General features: G+C 40.7%; 1 protein-coding gene across 3 annotated transcripts; it reads left to right on the top strand.

The window, feature by feature from the left end:
- The first annotated feature begins 6,145 nt into the window (after positions 1 to 6,145).
- Positions 6,146 to 20,477, top strand: LOC133479722 (uncharacterized). 3 transcript variants are annotated; one of them, XM_061777045.1, is made up of 5 exons: positions 6,146 to 6,436; positions 8,385 to 8,706; positions 11,441 to 12,646; positions 18,920 to 18,985; positions 19,860 to 20,477. In XM_061777045.1, the coding sequence occupies exons 3-4, from the start codon at positions 11,482 to 11,484 to the stop codon at positions 18,979 to 18,981; spliced, it is 1,227 nt and encodes a 408-aa protein (XP_061633029.1). In that variant the 5' UTR covers positions 6,146 to 6,436; positions 8,385 to 8,706; positions 11,441 to 11,481; the 3' UTR covers positions 18,982 to 18,985; positions 19,860 to 20,477. The 3 variants fall into 3 exon arrangements, with proteins under 3 accessions (XP_061633029.1, XP_061633026.1, XP_061633028.1); XM_061777042.1 differs by lacking the exon at positions 8,385 to 8,706; XM_061777044.1 differs by lacking the exons at positions 8,385 to 8,706; positions 18,920 to 18,985.
- The last annotated feature ends 461 nt before the right edge of the window (positions 20,478 to 20,938 follow it).

The raw sequence follows: 20,938 nt of genomic DNA, 5'->3' as shown, positions 1-20,938 counted from the left end.
CCACTTCTTAAGTCAACAATAAAGGCGTCTTCATACGTCGAATGCCGCGAAGATCATCTCTCGCGATTGGTCCGTTTTAGTCACATGCTGTGATGACGTACTCAGCGTGCCCCTTGGTTCCACATACCACCTACGCCGCCGCCTTCTTGATCGACGTTGCAGCATAATTAAACATACTGGGAAAACTCCACCCTGTGGTGTCCTCGCCGAGACCAACCGTAAGCGACTGTCAGAGTTCATCTGTAAATCTACAGATATTCTCAATTTAGCATGCACCGGAAAGAGACAAGAGTCATTTCCTCATTATTTGTTTCCCCTCCCACAGGTGGTGAGCCCATGGGAAGGGGGACCCACGTTACCCTTTCGGGCTGTGCCCCATGGGTGCAGGCCCGGCCACCAGGCACTCGCCTTCGAGCCCCACCTCCGGGCCGAGCTCCAGAGGGGGGCCCCGGTGACCCGCATCCGGCCAAGGGAAACCTAAAACTATTAATATTTTTCCTCATAAGAGTGTTTATCTACAAGTACATTATATAGTTCTACAAATTAAAAAAATAACTGTTTTACCTAATGTGTAAGGAATTTTAAAACTGCTAATCTAACAGGGTACAGGAAGTGATTGTTTGACCCCGTTTTTTCAACATTTGAGGTGGAGCAGTCTTTTGCGCTAAGAGATGATGGAGGGCGGGTGGAGTACTAAACAATGGTCTGTGGACTGTGTAAAAGGGCCTGCCCTCCAAATGAGAGCCAGTACTACTTTATACAGATGCAGTATCAACATACTGTATATCAATCTCCTGGAAAACATATTTACATTGCACTAGAGGACTTTAACTGAGCATAATAAATGGGATTCCATCAAGTGTGATTTTGCAATCATCTGAGCAATTGATAAAATGCATGAATGAATACATAGTTTATAACTTTGTCCCCTGTGAGCATTAGCGAGAGATGATTTACAAACAAACTGGTACTCTTTATTGCAATGTTTTTATTCCTGCTACCTGTTGTTCCTAATGTATAGCACAAAAAAGCACAGATCAGTAATACATGTACTTTTCTCTGCTGCTCTCTGTGCTATACAATTGTACAGTATCCATGGTAATACATTCAGAGCAAATTCTAACCCCACAGATTAGACTTCTGTGACCTTGAGTGCACAAGGATAGATTATGACTTGTACACTGAGACGTGATGCAGCATGCTTTTACAATTTGGGATGTCAAATGAATATAGACAAAAATACCATGTAAGAGTTACATAAGGTGGCACGGCGGACAACTGGTTAGCACATCTGCCTCCCACATCTCAAAAACATGCAGGGTAGGTTAATTGAAGACTCTAAATTGCCCGTAGGTGTGAATGTGAGCGCGAATGGCTGTTTGTTTGTATGTGCCCTGCGATTGACTGGCAACCAGTTCAGGGTGTACCCCGCCTCCTGCCTGATGATAGCTGGGATAGGCTGCAGCACTTCGCGACCCTTGTGAGGAGAAGCGGCTCCGAAAATGGATGGATGGAGGGATTGTGAGAATATTTATTGTAATGTCCCTCAGCTCAATAAAAAGGCGAGACTTTTTGTATCGGTTGTTTCACTTTTATTTGCAGATTAGTATCATCAGACACCGTGTGCAGTAACACTGTTAAAACTAAGTACAAATGAACATTATATCAGTTCCCAGATCAGGACAAAATACAATGACGCATACAACTGTCCTTTTTCTATGAACACAAAGTAAATTACCTTGTTCCGCATGTGACTGGGATAAATGGCACCCCCTACCAAAGCTGTTCTGTTTTTGGATTGTCCATAATGAACACTGTTTTGTTTTTTTATTTTTACATTTTTTTTTTATTAAGGATATCCATACTTGCACTTCACAGCACAGCACAGCACCGCAGGTCACAGTTTGATGATCTACTGTATTTGCGGGCACATATCTTGGACATTCAAGTGAAGAGAAGGACGTAGCTATCAACTTACCGTAGTTAATCACCACCAATGGTGGGGAAAATGTTGGTCCATCCTGGCAGACCCAAACGTATGGTGAATACGACCCTTTATAAACTACTTACAGTATCTATCGTAAAAATTATAACAACAAATGGCAAGTGTGGTTATGTAATATAATGGGGTCATAATCAGGTAAGGGACTGGAAGTATAACTACCTCGCGTACTACCCACACATCTCGTCTGTAAACAGACAACATGTCTTGCGAGATTTGTTAAGTCATTCGGAGTGCCATAACATGAAAATGAATATCAGTGCAGCGTGAAAATAACATTGTTTTGCATTTTGTTCCCTTACTGTATCGAGTGCAAACAGAACCGTGACCTTAAAACCAAGGTACATAATGACCTGTGATTTGGGGTGTACCGTGTTCCGCCCCTAGTGATTATACATTTATGTTTCGCCATTATAACCGGCCCGTCGAGGGCAACCATTAACTATGTGGCACAAATTCCACTCTGGAGGCGTGATTCAAACCAGATACCGCTTGACTGTTTGTTAGACATGCTCATCACTACTTAGACATGTTGGGGAAGAATACAGAATAATATTTTCTCGCCAGTGGGCCTGGCAGCGCCTTGCATGGCAACAATCACCCATTGGTGCATGAATGTGTGTGTGTGCTTTAGGCACTGTGATGTTGTAGATAAAGCGCTATATAAGTGCAGTCCATCCAGCATTTTCTACCGTCACAGTAGTGAACACAGCGAACACACACAGTGGAACGGGCTACTGAGGAGCAATTCAGTGTATCAGTGCCATGACCCAATGGCAAGGCGTGGAGCTGTGCCAGACAGTGGACCATCGTTGTGAGTGTCAGTGTGTCAGCACCACTCACTCCTACGTGTGCAAGTGTACAGAAGGATTTATGCTGGATGAGGATGGGCGGAGCTGCAAAAGAATGTCACCCCGATAAATGGCCTATTCGTTTTAATGTGAAATATGACATTCATCCGGGCCGTTTGAGAAATATGTCTATTACACTGAGGACTTTGAGAAAATGGAAGAATCAAGTCCAGGATATGTAATGGTACGCCACACATGGCTAACACGCAGAACTCTTTATAAACATATAGTTTATAGTTACAGACGTATCCCTGCCAATAGCCAACACGTTTATTAGTAAAGTTATAGAAAAGCTGCTCAAACCAACAATCAAGGCCTCTAGCACTAGAAGACCCTCAGCCCAGACAGAGGGCTTTTCTACCTATAATGCCTCAATGGTAGCCAAGTGGCTGGATTAGTTTGAACTAATATCCTAACTCAGGTGTGAACAGCCCAGCAATTTGCCTTTTCTAATTTCCATGACCAAAGGGGCTTGCTGGTTGAGTTTTTTCACCATTCTTCACCATCTTGTCACCATTGTTCGGTAAATGAGGCAATTACTTGCTGCGCGTCGAATGTCGCGGAGATCATCTCTCGTGAAATGTAATGCAACTATATGTTTCTAAGGAGATCTGGGTGTGTTCTGTAATGAGACGTGTCAAACAAAAAAAGTGTATGCAGTGTTGTGTAAGCGTGCATCCAGCCCTTTGGGTTAGCCTTGATGATGACGCCGGCTGGAAACTTTTCTTTTGGCAAAGTCTTCCTCTTGAAAATGACCATGGGTGGTAGTTTCTGGCCATTAAGCTGGCAACCGAGAACTACAGTGAAGGATGACTTCTGGTTCCCAGTGGTCTTCTTTACTTGGCGCAGGTCGTCTTCTTGCTTCCGACACTTCCGTACCATTTATTCATTCATGTTGAATTCTCTCGCAGCTGCTCTATTCCCGTGTTCTACTGCGTGACTGATAGCCTTGAGTTTGAAATCAGCTTTGTACGCATGTCTCTTAACAGATGCCATTTTGGGGTCCTTATACAGCACCATAATATTAAGTTGAAGCACAGTACATATTCCTCTGTGAGGCTCCTTACTACGGTAGCCATAATGCTCCGACAAGCCATCAAGCATTGCGGCTTCGTACCTGACCAAAGTTGTACTCAAACATTTGAACAGATTCTTGAGTATCGGTTCGAGGTCAGTAAGCACAACCAAAATGAATACATAAGGTTTATAAGGATTGTAAGGCGCACTGTCGATCTTTGAGAAAATCAAAGGATTTTAAGTGCGTTTTATAGTCCAAAAAATACGGTACACGTGAAAGTAGTGCTATCAAGAAGAATATAAAAAGTGTACCGCAATAAACCACTAAATAAATAAATGAAATAAAACCATATTCAAAAATACAACCCCAATTCCAATAAAGTTGGGACGTTGTGTTAAACATAAATAAAAACAGAATACAATGATTTGCAAATCATGTTCAACCTATATTTAATTGAATACACTACAAAGACAAGATATTTAATGTTTATACTAATAAACTTTATTGTTTTTAGCAAATAATCATTAACTTAGAATTTTATGGCTGCAACACGTTCCAAAAAAGCTGGGACAGGGTCATGTTTACCACTGTGTTACATCACCTTTTCTTTTAACAACATTCAAGAAACATTTGGGAACTGAGGACACTAATTCTTGAAGCTTTGTAGGTGCAATTCTTTCCCATTCTTGCTTGATGTACAGCTTCAGCCGTTCAACAGTATTGTACACTTCAGAATGCACCACAGATTTTCAATGGGACTGCAGGCAGGCCAGTCTAGTACCAGCACTCTTTTACTACGAAGCCACGCTGTTGTAACATGTGCAGAATGTGGTTTGGCATTGTCTTGTTGAAATAAGCAGGGTGTCCATGAAAAAGACATTGCTTGGATGGCAGCATATGTTTCTCCAAAACCTGTATGTGCCTTTCAGCATTAATGGTGCCTTCACAGATGTGTAAGTTACCCATGCCATTGGCACAAACACAGCCCCATACCATCACAGATGCTGGCTTTTGAACTTTGCGTCCATAACAGTCCGGATGGTTCTTTTCCTCTTTGGCCGGGAGGACACGACATCCACAATTTCCAAAAACAATTTGAAATATGGACTCGTTGGACCACAGAACACTTTTCCACTTTTCATCAGTCCCTCTTAGATGAGCTCGGGCCCAGAGAAGCCAGCGGCGTTTCTGGGTTTTGTTGATAAATGGCTTTTGCTCTGCATCGTAGAGATTCAAGTTGCACTTACTAATGTAGCGCCGAACTGTATTTACTGACCTTGGTTTTCTGAAGTGTTCCTGACCCCATGTGGTGATATCCTTTCCACATTGATGTCGGTTTTTGATGCAGTGCCGCCTGAGGGATCGAAGGTCACGGGCATTCAATGTTGGTTTTCGGCCTTGCCGCTTACATGCAGTGATTTTTCCAGATTCTCTGAACCTTTTGATGATATTATGGACCGTAGATTATGAAATCCCTAAATTCCTTGCAATTGTACGTTGAGGAACATTGTCCTTAAACTGTTCGACTATTTTCTCACGCACTTGTTCATAAAGAGGTGAGAGGCCCCATCTTTGCTTGTGAATGACTGAGCAATTCAGGGAAGCTCCTTTTATACCCAATCATGGCACCCACCTGTTCCCAATTAGCCTGTTCACCTGTGGGATGTCCCAAACAGGTGTTTGATGAGCATTCCTCAACTTTCTCAGTCTTTTTTGCCACCTGTGCCAGCTTTTTTGGAACAGGTTGCAGCCATAGAATTCCAAGTTAATGATTATTTGCTAAAAACAAGGTTTATCAGTTTGAACATTAAATATCTTGTCTTTGTAGTGTATTCAATTAAATATAGGTTGAACATGATTTGGAGAATCAACTTGTGAAAAAGTGAAAGACTCAATTTGATGGTCGAGTCCCTCATTTATCCTGCGGCCTGTCGTCAGTGCAGAGTCAAGCTTCCCTTACCCCTTCAATTGCAATGCTATGATAAATTTTTAATAGATCTTCTTGTCGTGTAACAAAAAAATACAAAAGTCTTTGTACAGTTAATTGACAAACTCTTTACATATCACATGGTGGCAAAAGTCACAACTGCATTGAAGCCCTTTGCAGTCACTTTCTTTGCTCACATGCTACCATACATATTACCACAAGGTGGTGATTCCTTGTAGTGGTGGAAGGGGAGGAAACATCAGAGGTGAGGAAGGGGAGGACACACATTCCATACAGGTTTCCCCTCTCCAATCCCCACCCTCCACTCCTCCTCCTTTTTGAGAACAATGTGAGCGTGTGCATGAGGTTGACAGGGAACAGTGAACAACAGATGTTTCGGGGACAGCAGGCCACTCATGGTCACACAGACACACACGGAGTGTAGCTGTGCATGTGATCACAGCTACAAACTCTCCCTATTTGTCAAGCGTGATTTGCTTGAGTCATAGATACATAATTTTTAGTTGAAGTGTGCTTTTATTCCGCAAACATGGGCTGCTCCTCATCCAGTGCTCAGACAGTAGATCAAGAAAAAAAACCTGGTACCAAGCCAGAAGAGAGCAATGGAGGCACACTGGGTAAGTTATGAGTTACTTTTCATTTAGACATCAACAACTATCTATACATGTGGAAAAGTGAATATTTTCATTTAGTGAATCTTTGTTGAGGGGGTGTGTCTTTTCCCTACTGCTCTGGTACACCGTGTGCTTTCTCGGTGATGGTACGGTAAACAATGAATTTTATGGTTGATAAATGGACATTTTTTTTGTACTGGTGGTAATTGTAATTGAACATTTGTTACAATGTAAGTCCAAATAATATGCTTGTTGAACAAAACATATACCTGCACAATCTAACAATTTCATACAAACGGTCCATTAAAACAACAAATTGTTGATTGTTGTGGTGTAGAATTTGCACTGCATCAAAACAAGATGTGTTTCTAACGAACTTATAGAAAACAAATGTCAGGATAGCTCCTTGTGAAAGAATGTGCGCTGAGATACATTCCTCTGTGTGGAATAACGCTTCCAGTTGTTGTGTCTCAACATTTAGGTATGCTCTTTACTGGAATAAAAGAATGCAGAGTAACTGCCTCTGTTTATTTAGTTTTTTTGCGCATTTACAGGGCTGTGCCCATGCCCATCAAGGGAGTCAACATCACCATGATTGTCCATTCATGGGTCAAACCTAAAGTCACATAGCTATAATGTCATACCAGGCACAGCTTTGCGCTGACAAAACCTCCACACATACATGCATGACAATCCCAGCTATTGTTAGTCAATATTCCTTTTTATTGTGAATGCGCAAATCACGTTCGCACTGTGTAAAAGTTGGATTCCTACCGGCCTGAATTAAAAAAATGAGCAAAAAATACGGTAATACTATGTACTATACAACAGGGTCTTGAGCCATTAAATTTTCCAAGCATGTCAACTTCTATGCCTTTCTGTGACTCTTCCAGTCTCACTGTTGCCCCCTACTGATGACACTCTAAGCTCAGTGGCAACTTCCCTCAATGGTGAGGTACTGTTGACCAATTGTTAGATGTCATCTTGGTCTCACAATGTCAAAATGTGAAAGAGGACGTGTTTAAATACCTATTCTCGTTCAACCAGGAAATTCATTGGTCCATTCATGAATCAAACAGCTGTTTTGTGAATTTTGCCGTTCAGCTCCTTGTTAGAGAACAGAAAGTTGTGCAAAAAATACAGAAACACTTACAAATTTGCCATATGCATTCAAAAGCATAGAGAAGGTCAAATGAAGTGTCCCTCAAAAGTAAAAGTGCGTTTTAGGTTCACCTTGAAACTTCACCCAAAGGCCGAATATCCCATTGTGATGTCAGTGTTAATGCATTCATTTTTCAAGCACCTGTAGCTCATTTCTTTAATAGGCTTACAAAATACAAATGAGAACAGTTGGTATACTCTTTTCCGAAACTGAGCTTGTTTCATGTGACTTATACAAACACATTGTGTGCTATCTCAGTCGCCAGTGGTCCCATCTACTCCCTGGACTCCCTGTCTGCCTCCTCCCAACCATGTCACTGTTTTGACTGCCACCTCTGTCATCATTGGCAGACAAATCATGTTGACGCGCGAGTCATCCATGTATGCAGGCACTCCGTTTCAATACATATCTAAGTTCTATCCAAAGTTTCAGTGTCTTGTGGTATCCAGTCATTTATATTAAGATAATATATTTCAAAATTCAAAAAGAACAAAAATCTGCTTAAATTACAAATGCTGTTATACTCTTAACCCCTGTTCAAAAAAATGTTGCTCTACTCATTAATACTGAGTACCATGATTGTGATGTAGCCAAAAACAGCTAAATTCATTTGAGCCTGAGTTTGCCAGCTTATTCTAGCTACACCATTGAAAGCATAACATAGTCGATTTTGTTACTCACTGACCATGTCCATGTGAAAATGAGAGACCTCACCATCCGATCAAAAGTTCAACTTCTAGAATAGTGTGCAATGCAGTTCTTTCATTTTCTATTGTTATTTGTCGGCAGGAAGAAGGACTCAATTGCAGAAAGAGAGAAGTATCCAAGTGCAAAATCACAATGTACTGAACACAATGATCAACACAAACTATCGAAAGGCAGCGCATATACCAAAAACTCAAGGGCCAACGTAAGGGAACAAGGAGAGACGTTCTGGCGCCAAGTGACTGCAACACGGAGGCTTCCCAATTCACCATGCCATCACATGTTCTTTCAGTTGGCAAAAATCTAAGTTTCTCTGATGGCACCACTAGTAAACAAACCCTTCTATGTCATTTGACCAAGGCAGAGTGATTGAGAAAACAGGCTAAATGGCATGTGGGGTGTCACAGTAAGTCTTCTCTACTGCTGTAATTTCAATGTGTGAAGTATTAGTTGAAAAAATGTTACGTGAGGTAAACTGCTTGGAAGGGAGTCTCAATGGCGGCTTGAGCTAAACTCCAGCTGAGATGCACAGCCTTGCAGACTAACCATTATAGGTTGCTAAATTGTTCAAAGACAACCCATCCAAACCTTTTACACATGCTTGTGAGAAAATGACTTAACGATGGAGGTTTGGTTGCCAGTCTGTCTCTTTTGCAGTGGCTACTCCATCACCAGACAGCTCTGCTATCTTCTCTGTAGAAGGTTTTGGCCAATCAAACCCATTTGCAGAGAAGGCACAATAACAATGGACAAAAAGCAAACACACACACAAATATATACACACACATGCGTATGCACACACACACACACAAACCATGCTAATTTTAGCACCCAAATATAATTGGTTTCAAGATTATAACATTTATTTTATTTGGCATAACATTTTGTTTGTGGGCGGACCAAAATGCATGGAAAAATATGCCTTTTGCAAATGTTTGTGTTCGTGTGAAGGCGGCCTGATTTGAGAAAGCAGGCTATCACATTCCTTTCCACCTATCAACTCTTGGCTCTTTACACCATTTCAGACCCACTAATACAATCATGCAGCTGCTGAGTCGAAACCTTTCAGCCATTCAGTGAGCAGATGCATTCTGATTTGTCCTGTTTGGGGGTAATCTTTGAAAAAGTCAAACAGGCTAGGCTCTTATGAAACCTTTATGGATTTACTTTAGGTTATTGCTCCTGACATTTGACTTGAAAAATCTGTGCACGCTTTGTTTGCTCGTGTACTGTACTTTTACCCCAAGGCTAACATTTTGTCGACACACAATTCAAGTCAGTAGATGTGAGTTAAGGTGGGGTGCGTCTCAGAAAAGTTATTGTCAGATGTGATTTATTTCCTCTGAGCGTGCCTCGCCGAGCCTCCAGGATTCAACTCAGTGTCAACTCTCTCAAGTCTCACTTTAGACTCAGGAAATGAAAATTTGGTTTCAGCCATTCTTTGTGGCTCATCAGAATCAGAATCAGATCAGAATCGTCTTTATTTGCCGAGTATGTCTAAAAAACACACAAGGAATTTGTCTCCGGTAATCAAATGTTTATTCATTGTTTACTTAAAATTTCCTGTAGTCAATTAATATTTTAACCATAATCCCTGTGTATTTTTTATTTTATATGTGTATAATAAAAAAAAGATGAGCCAGCATCTGCCGTGTAGTCAAAAGGAAATGGGTTTGAATCTCGGCGCAGGCCAGGAGTTCACATGTTGTTTGTGTTTGTATGGGCTTCCTCTCAAACTCAAAAATCATTCATCTTCAGTTAATGGACGACTACATTGTCCATAGGTCACGGTGGGAATGTGAGTTTCAATGGTTTGTCTATACGTGTCCTGCAATTATCTAGTGCTGTGTGTACCATCCCCTCTTCTCAAAAGTCAGCTGCAATAGACCCCAGCTCGACCATGACCCCAAAAAGTATAAGTAGTAGAATACAGATAGTCACAGACCATAATCAGAATCCTTATCATCCGAATCATCTTTATTTGCCAAGTATGTCCAAAAAACACACAAGGAATTTGTCTCCGGTAGTTGGAGCCGCTCTAGTACGACAACAGACAGTCAATTGACAGAGAACACTTTGGAGACATAAAGACAGTCACTGAGCAATAAAGGATTGCTAGTTATCTGGTAATGCCGGTACAAATGTATTTATTTTTTTTTTTTTTGGGACAATTGTGCAAAAAGATGCAGAGTCCTCTAGCATTTAGAGCAGAATTGAGCAGGATAATGCAGGATCAGGTCCCAGGATTTTGTTTTTGGCTCCTAAATAGGTTTGCACCATTAAACAAAGTCATTTCCCCTCCCCTGTCCGCAAATGTTTCTCTGAATTATCATATAACATAATTGCTGTGTGAAGAATGGATTGATGTGTTAAACATGCTTTTACAGATTTCATACATGCAAATCAGTCGCCTTTCGGCAAAATTCGTCGTTTTGAACTCAAAATAGGACATTTATGTGAATCGTATAGATCCGATGAGTTTTTCCTGGGGGAGGGGTATTAAGCGACGGAGCGATGTTAGGGATTATGTCACAACACAGAACGATCTAACTTCAAATTCAGAAATGGCCAATAAAAACAGAAAAATATTGTCCTTAATATTTTCCTGGAGGATACATTTGGGATTAGCCTTTGAAGTTGGTAATAGTGAAAAATGAAGTGAAACAGATAATGATTTTAGTCAATTCTTTTCCAGAATGAGTGCTTAAAGAGGAGGAGGCTATTCATGTGGCACAGCTTGAAGCAGGCATCAGGTGCAGATGGAGATGGGCCTGGGTCAAGTTGGAGGCCAGAACAAAAAAAAGCAAAGAAATTAGGCAAATTTCATTTTAATCTTAAATTTGTACATCAACATGTACTTGAGCGCTGTAAATAAATGTTTTTCTGCGTGAAGAAAATGTGTTTGCCTTATTGTCCTCTTCAGAGTCTTCTAGATTGCTTAATTTATGTTAAAATAAAAAAGAAATCTCTGCGGAGGCCTGGAGAATCCCCCCAGACCCCCATACAATGTTTTTTTTTGGTCACCTTTTTTTTTTCATGCCTTTGGTGTTTTCATGTCTGAGATTTACATTGGATTTCTAACTATGATTAGCTATTCGCCTCAGCTATAAATCATTATGCCTTTTCTTGTCTGTTGGCAGCTGTTCAGAACGGCATCATTGGAGAGACCATTGAGGACAAAATGCAATTGCCTGTAAGTGACTTGGCAGATGATCTTCAGCAGGAAGCTGATGATGGGGCAGAGGCAGTGTTAGTGGTAATGGAAGCCCAAGAGGATCTTGGCTCTGGTGAAGACATTTTGACTGATCTTGAACCACAACCAGATCCTGTCAGTGTTGAAGAACCTGGTTCAGCTTCTGGTTCATCAAAAGCCTCCGGTGACTCAACATTTGCTGATGTTGCTGCAGAAGCCTTGGACCCTTTGATGGCCAAACCACTTTCCGAGGAGGAGATCCCTGTCATGGGAGATAGTGAAATTAGGCAAGCAGAGGTACCTGCTGAAGAAGATATTGAAACTTGGAAGACAATTGTTCCTGTCCCAGAAGATGATGATGTGATTAAGGGTGAGGTCCCAGTTGTAGAAGAAATGAAGGCTGATAGTCCTACTGTAGATGTTGAACCTGTGTATGCTAAGGTTCCTGCTGTTGTAGAACAGGCATCTGCTGTCCCAGCTGGGGCCTCTCCTGAAGTTGCCAATCCTGTTGCTGAACCTGTGGTAGCAGATACACAGGAAGCAGTAGCTGATGTCCCTGATAAGGTGGCCCCTTGTTTAGAGACAGCAACTGAAAATTCTCCCCTGCTTCCACCTTTAGTAAGGCCTGAATCTCCTGCTTCAACTGAGGCTGCAATCAATGAAGTTGAACCACCAGCTGGAGCTACACCAGGTGATGCTTCAGTAGAAGATCCAATGACTGCTAAATCCTCTGAGGTAAAAGAAGCTACCATAGATACAGGGATTGCAGTGGCGACGATTCCGGAGATGCTTCCTTTAGTTCCAGTTACAGATGAGACACAAGCTGAGTATACATTTGCTGTTGAAGAGTCCAATGAAGCTCTTGTGATGCCTTCAGAAACTGTTCCACAAGCAGAACCCTCGTGTCCTGCAGAATCGACCGCTCCTCAGGAGCCTGCCTTGGTAGTCCTGGAGGTTCCAGTCTCTTCCACATTGCTTTTAAAAACATCATCAAAAGAAGCCTCAGAAGTTCCACCAGCTTTTGGAGCCTCTTCACCTTCTGTGGCGATTGATTGTGCTGTTGAAGTTCCTGTACCTAGGCCTACACAAAAAGAAATTGAGACCAATTCGCCAGTCACTGCTGCTGAGCAAGTCTCTGAACCCTCAACTGAAGGTATAAACTGACAGAACACCTTGCTGGTGCTCTTTTATTTAACACCGCCAAACACAAAGTCAAGAAATATTTTTTAGATTACTGTTTGTTGGTTTGATGGGTTAAAAAAAAAAACAATATTCATGAAATGGAGGGGTGGCACATGTGCCAAGCAAGACGAATAGGTGTACGTAATAGAAATGCAGACAGATTTTCACTTTTTGCTGTTTGGAACAATTGAACTCCACCCCAGAATTCTGTCCGTCAGTTACAAATGTTTTAGGTCATCGTCATAAACCAGGAAGTAGCCTGCTAATTAATATACGGCTCAACGAAAAGCTTTTTACTTTTGCTTCTACTACTTAATTTTCGATGGAATTACTATTGACATATTCCCCTTAACAATGGTTTGACAATCAATAAGTGAAGTGAAGTGTGTGGTAGGTGACATTATTGTTTATTTTTTTCCCTCCATGTTCTCTGAGGTAAAACATTTAGTTGATGATGACAGCTATTATTTTACAGAACTTGATTTAACGCAGCTTTATACAGGTATTATCTGTCAAACCTACCATGGTAACTTGGTTGTCAAGGTGTCATACCACATCTCAACCTGTTAAATAATGAATGACTGATGAATTCTGACAAGCTTTTTGAAAAGACTTCCAAACTGTGCAACATTATGACTGGCTAAAATAACCGACTAATCCACGCAAAGTTGGGCACTGGACCTGTCCAACACATTTAGACAGGTAATGAATAAGACCAAACATATAAGAGCTTGTTTACATGCAGACAAACAACTAATGGGAAAAGTCCCTTATCTAGCATGTAAACATTAAGATTGGCATTCATTATGCCAAAGCTTTGATAACTGTTACCATGCAGATATCCAACACACAGTTGGCTAGCAACCAAAAACACACAATGAATTGTTTAACTTTCTTTGAAGTGAAGTCCAACAATCCATTGCACATGGTCCTGTCTGGAGTATATTGTTTCCAGCAGACAACACCTCGTTAGTCTGTGAACACACACATATGCACGTACGGATGCACGCACACAAAAACACATGCGCGCATGCACACACGCGCACAAACAAAATGTAATACTTGTCTTGAGTGAGTTTACTGTGGTAGCATTTTGTCACCACAACAGACTCTGTCACGCAAGTTTCACTGTGCACCATTTACTATAGTTCCTGGTTCTCCACATTACATTAGACAAATGCTCAACAAGACAAACCAGATCCCAACCAGGCACGAGAATTATTATCGTAGAGGTGGGGAAAGAAATTTAAAGAGCATTTAGCTGATTTTACAACTTGATAAAGCTGTAAAATCCCGACTTACCTTTAACTTTTTCACTGCTGGGTTTGAGAGAGGCACGTTCCTTGTTCTTATTTATTCATTTTTTTGCCTCATTTTAGAGTTTAGAATAGATTTGCCATGCAACGGTAGAAAAGCTTCTGATGTGTCCCCAGCTACGTTCTCCATGTTAGGCAAGGTAAATTTATTTACCCAGCGCATTTCATACACAAGGTATAACTCAATGTGCTTTACATGATTAAAAGCATTTAAAAACAAAGAGCAAAAAGACATTTAAAAAGAAAGCAAAGAAAATCAAAAGACAGTATACTAAAATTACTAAAAACGTACAGTGCAAGAAAGACCATTTAAAAATGGAAATGCTCTAAAATGCTTAATCGTAAGCATGTCAAAAAAAGAATTGTTTTTAACCTGGACTTAAAAACATTGCAATTGATTTCACTTCTGTTAGCAACTTTTTTCCATTTGTGTGCTGCATAATAGCTAAATGCTGCTTCATCATGTTTGCTTTGGACTCTGGGCTCCACTATCTCAGAACCCTACTGGGTTTATGTCCCATGAGCATTTCTTTAATGTATTCAGGACCTAAACCATTTAGTGATTTATAGAGCATTAGCAGAACTTTAAAGTCTATTCTATAGCTGACTAAGAACCAGTCTAGCGACTTTAGAATTGGAGTAATGTGCTGTGATGACTTTGTTCTGGTCTGAACCCGAGCTCCAGCGTTCTGAATGAACTGCAGTCATTTAATGCTCTTTTGCAGGAGTCCAGTCAGAAGACCAGAACAATAGTCCAGTCTACTGGAGATAAAATCATGTATGACCTCCTCCTGGTCTGCTTGGAACATGCAACCCTTCACTCTGGATATGTTCTTCAGCTGGTAGAGGCTGTTTTAGTAATAGATTTGATATGAATGACGAAAGTCAGCTCGGGTTCTATCAGCACACCAAGGTTTCGGACTTGGTCTTTGGTGTTTAAAGAGTGTGACTCCAGGTATTTACTAACAGTGATGCTCTCTACTGCCAAAAACAATTAGCTTGGTTTTGTTGTGGTAAATTTAAATTAAGGAAATTGTGATTCATCCAGTTATTTGTTTTAGACAGTGACACAACACCTCAATTGAACTGTAGTCATCTGGAGTCACTGCTAGATATAAATAACTGTGTGTCATCTACATAGCTAAGATAGTCAACATTCAAGTTCTGAAGAATTTGACTCAAAGGTAGCATATACAGGCTGAACAAAAGGGATCCAAGAACTGACTCTTGAGGAACCCCGTGTGTCATTGCCTTTCTATAAGATTGGAAACTTACAATAGTTACAAAATAACTCGCCATGGTGGTTGACTGGTTAGCACATCTGCCGCACAGTTCTGAGGACCCGGGTTCAAATCTGGCCTCGACTATGTGGAGTTTGCATGTTCTCCCTGTGCCTGCGTGGGTTTTCTCCAGGTACTCCGCTTTCCTCCCACATCCCAAAAACATGCATGGTTGGTTAATTGGAAACTCAAAATTGCCCATAGGTGTGAAAGTGAGTGCGAATGGTTGTTTGTTTATACTATATGTGCCCTGCGATTGGCTGGCGACCAGTTCAGGGTGTAACCCACCTCTCACCCAGACTTAACTGGGATAAGCTCCAGCACGCCCGCGACCCTAGTGAGGATTAGTGGTATGGAAAATGAATAAATGAATTAATGAATAACTCATTTCCGCTGGGTAGGACCTGAACCAATTAAAGATCAATTTAGTCCTACACACATTTCCACCGTGTTCAACAGTATGCTACGATCTGCTGTGTCAAACGCTGCACTGAGATCCAACAAGGAAGGAAATGACACCTATCCCGTGTCAGTGTAAGCAAAGCAAAGTAATTTTATTTATATAGCACATGTGATGAGGTTGGAAAAACCTGATTCAAATTTGTCAAAATGTCCATTCAAGTTCAAGAAATTGACAAGTTGATTAAAAAACACTTTCGCAAGAATCTTGGCTATGAAGGGGAAGTTTGAGAAGAGTCTATAGTTTGCTAACATGGAAGCATCCAGCGTTCTCTTTTTTTAGAAGTGGCTTAATGGCAGCTACTTTTAGAGGTTCAGGACACTCGCCGGACTGAAGTGAGCAATTGATTAGTTGCTGCAAATCAGCGAGTAATGACTTTGGAATAGTTTCCAAAAAGTCAGATGGTATTGAGCCAAGACAGCTAATTGATGGTTTCAGCTGCTGAACTGTTTTCTCTACGTTTTTTCTTTGGGTCAACTGTATCAAATTCAGATTTTTTTCTTGGTGGTTTTAGGTGTTGCATCATTTGATCATTTTGCTGATTTGTGCTGATATTTGAACTGATGGATTTTTTTTCACTAAAATGGCAAGCAAATTCATTGCATGTATCTGATTATGGGAGTTTGTGAGCATGTCAACGACAGTAAACAAAGTGTGAGTATTGTTGAGATTCTTGAGATTGTTGAGAAAAATGTTGCTGTCGAGCCCTGACTAACTAATGGTTAAAAATACAAAGACTTTGTATGTAGAGGTCGTGATAAATTTGGAATTTAGTTGATCTCCACAAGTTATACAAGTTTCACTATGTACAGTAAAGCCCAAAATTATCCTTTCATTATTTGTTGAATGTTCTGGCACAAGAAAGTGTCAAAAGATGGTGTGCTAAGATATATTAAGGAAACATTTTAACATTTGGAAAATTATTAATCATCGAGACAATTTTGAGGAGACGTAATCTTTTTTACCATAGGATCCTGGTAACTTCTAGCCTAGACAAAACAAGAACATTCTAATCAACTATAAATTTAGAACATTAAATATGCCTGTACTGAGAAAGGGCATGAATCATTTTCGTCATTGAATGAAGGATGGCCTTAGACTTTTACAGAGTACTCCACATTATTGGGAATTATTCTGCTCAGGCTTCTCTTTATTTATTTGAATCCTTCCCTCACAAATTAAATACAAATCTGTCACATCAGTCTACTGCAACAGTTCTGTAGTTAAGATCGATAAAATAACAAAAGTGTACATCAAATAAATGTAAAACAAAAGAAGCAACAGACATAATCAAATATTTGGTTACCACATAAATCCTTTATATCAGTATCCAGTGGTCAGTTGTCTTGAATGAGAGAGACCAGAGCTGCTGCCTTTGCTACCTTGTTTTTTTTTTTTTTGTCCTGTTCGGCTGTTAGGTCAAGCAGAATGGAGGATCTGTATGCCTTTTACGCCGGAACAGTTTTACTGTGTCACAGTTTCTTAGTATTATAATTGAAGTTTCTTGAGAATCAGAGTCAAACAGAACAAAGTTTCTAGAGGGGAGAGAGAAATGAAGACAAAAGACAAAGCAATACTTGTAAAGAGGATGAGAAATGTAAGTCATTACATTATCTACAACAATGAAACATCAAATATTAGTGTGCATGGGGCTGTAGTGTTAAGGACAGGAAGGACAGGACAAGCGAGAACAGGACATGAAGCATGCAGGACAAGGGTCGTGAACCCAGCTGTACAACTGAAGTGTGGTGGGATTGACTATGTAAATTATAAAAGTCTATAGGACGAGAATATGAGTGAGGGGATACACAAGCAATTCACATATTCATGAGTTATTTGTCGCAATAAGTGAGTGGCCCCACACGCAGTGAAAGAGTCCCAGGGGTATGTGCCTGCGGACCCCATGCAAGTGAATTGACACTGTTTTACATTCACAAAGACTGACAGAAGTGTCCTGTAATTGCTGTGCACGTAATTGCTGTGTGTAATTGGGATGAGGACCCCACCCAATCTATCGAGGGGCAGGGTCGGGCCCAGGGATCCACCTGAGAGCAGCCCGGTGGACGGGACACGTCCCAAACCGAGGGACCCAGGGCGGACCGCCGGCCCCACAGAGGCGCCCCAGCGAGGCCCCTCACAACTGGCCACCCTTAACACAAGGTTTAGGAGTGTGTTTATGGGAATTAGTAACCATTTTTCCAGAAGCGCATTTGTGAGATTACACACTGACGTTGGACGAGAAAGCCTGGCTCTCAGTCTCCGCTCTAATTACTCCAAAAGTGTTCTGTAGGGTTGAGGTCAGGATTGTCCAGGCCAGTCATGTTCATCCACACCAGACCCTGTCATCCATGTCTTTATGAACCTTGATTTGTCCACTGATACACATTTCCAAACTGTTACCACAAAGTTGGAAATGCCCAAAATATTAGCTCCAGTGAAGGGAACTGTGAATGCTTCAGCATACCAAGAGATTTTGGACTGTCAAACAGTGTCATTACCCCTTCCTGTTCCAACATGTATGCGCACTACTGCACAAAGCAAGGTCCATAAAGACATGGATGAGAGAATTTGGTATGGTTGAACTTGACTCTCCTGCACAGAGTCCTGCCCTCAACCTGATAGAACACCTTTGGGTTGATTTTGAGTGGACAGTGAGCCAGGTCTTCTCGTCCAACATCAGAATGTGACCTCACAAAATATGCTCCTGGAAAAATGGGCAAAAATTCCCGTAAACTCACTCCTAAACCTTGTTGAACGCCATCCCACAAGAATTGAAGCGGTTACAGCTGCCAACGGTAAACCCACATTATATTAACCCTTTTAGCACCATAATAATAGATATATTTATTAGTTTCACAGCTTCCAGGGGCAGTTTGAATGATTAAAATTGCACGACGTAGCAAGGACGTAGTTACGGTAATTTCAAATACACATGCGTCGCGGTGTCACCGGTGATCCCCGTGGTTTTAAAAGGGTTAAATCATATGGATTTAGAATAGGATATCACTTAAACTTATATGTGAGTCAAGGCAGGTGAGCGAATACTTTTGGCAATATAGTGTATGTGTGGTATATTTGGCACGTGATTAATCACGATTAATCAAAATTCAAATGTGTGATTAATGTGATTAAAAAAGTAGTCAATTGCCTTTCCCTATGTGTATGTGTGTGTGTTTGTGCCTGTGTAGTAGTGTCTGAAGCAGAGTGCCATCAGGCTATGGAGAAAGAGAAAGCCAAAAAGGAAGACTGAATCGGTAAGAGAAAACAAACTGTACTACAGAATCAGAATAACATTAACCAATAGAAGAACAACCATCCATCCGTTATCTGAGCCACTTATACTCACAGGGGTCGCAGGAGCGCTGGAGCCTATTCCAGCTATCATCGGGCAGGAGGCGGAGCACACCCTGAATTGGTTGCCAGCCAATCGCAGGGCACATATAAGTAAACAACTATTCACCCCTACGGGCAATTTAGAGTCATCAATTAACCTACCATGCATGTCTTTGGGATGTGGGAGGAAACCGGAGTGCCCGGAGAAAACCCACGCAGCCACAGGGAGAACATGTAACTTCACACAGGCGGGGCCGGGGATTGAACCCCGGTCCTCAGAACTGTGAGTCAGACGCTCTAACCAGTCAACTACCGTGCCGCCTAGAAGGATGTCACGCAGTAAAACCAACCAGAATCATAATCAGAATCAGAATAGAATCATCTTTATTTGCCAAGTATGTCCAAAAAACACACAAGGAACTTGTCTCCGGTAATTGGAGCTGCTCTAGTACGACGTGCCACGTGCAGTGATGGACAGAACTATTGTATGCCTGAGGAATTTGCAGAAATTCTGAAGAAGTGTCAGCACTATAAACATTTGAGCTATAAAAAAAACAACATACACATTTACCAGTAGTGTGAATGGTTGTTTATATGTATGTGCCTTGCAATTGAGGGGTGACGAGTCTGTGCTGTACCCTGCCTCTCGTGCAGATTCTGGTGTCAGATCCAGCTCACCCATGACCCTAATGAGGACAAGTAGTATAGAAAATGGATGAATGGAAGGAAAATTTTAATAAAATGTTGAATAGTCGTAGTCATAAGTGTTCTTTAACTGTTTTTATCATCTTTCAGACAGAGGAAAACTGCTAAAAAAGGAAAAAACTCAAAGCTGCAAATATAAAGGCAAGTGAAGGAAAAAGGTGATGCATCAACAAAGCCAACTTACCATTGTCTGTAATGTCTTAGTTTTTATCAAGTGTATACATGTCTGATAGATGAATACACAATGTGGCTTAATTTTCCATCTATTAGAACAAGTTTTTAACAGATTCTATTATTACTATATATTGGAGATGCTATGTAAAAAAATAAGATGGGTAACATGGTCCAAGTGTAGTTGTTAATGGTACTATAAAATGTTTTAGTTATGTCACATTTCAGAAATGTAGTCATACTCTACTTTGGTGTGTATGTAATATCTTTGGCATCTTCCTACTAATGTGGTTGGTGTTTTTAATTTTAAAAATGTGTTGAATTACCTCTAGTTCTGAATGACGTTTTAAAATAAAAATCCTGAATGTCGAACAAAACTAACTTACAAAACGTAATACATGGAATGTGCAGAAAGATTCCTTTTTTATTACTATTGTCTTTCGTCATCAGCATTTTTGTCTGTAATACAGAACATTCCTTATACTGTATGTGATTCTGCTAACAGTGAACAGAATAAAGTTTCAGTCACTAATCCCATTTTGCGTGTTTCTCTATCTGTGTGTGTGTGTGTGTGTGTGTGTTTTAAAGGATACAGAAGTCATTTTTGAAACAATATTCAATTTTGTGCAAACACAGAAGGGACATTATTACAAGAAATAATGTAAGAACCATGATGGAGGAATGTGTCGATTTAAATTACCTGTTCATTTACTGTATATAATTTTATTACAATAAATAATGTATCTTTGTTCCTCTATTTATGCCAGTGAGGCATAGTGACAGACAGAACAAATGAATGGTCTTCTATTCGATGGCAGGAAGTAAATACAGTAACTAATGTATCCACTTTTTGTGACATTTTTGTTTGTTGGTGTGCCGTGAGATTTTGGCTCCATAAAGGTTGGAAATCACTGCTCGAGTCAGGTCATGTATTCTAATCAGTCAGGTCAAATCAACATTACAACATGACAGAAATAATGGCTGGTAACTTACTGTAA

This window comes from Phyllopteryx taeniolatus, chromosome 6, assembly GCF_024500385.1.
Source record: "Phyllopteryx taeniolatus isolate TA_2022b chromosome 6, UOR_Ptae_1.2, whole genome shotgun sequence".
Classification (NCBI taxonomy): Eukaryota; Metazoa; Chordata; class Actinopteri; order Syngnathiformes; family Syngnathidae; genus Phyllopteryx; species Phyllopteryx taeniolatus.
The sequence above is the reverse complement of the archived record's forward strand: the minus strand, read 5'-3'. Positions and strand labels throughout refer to the sequence as shown.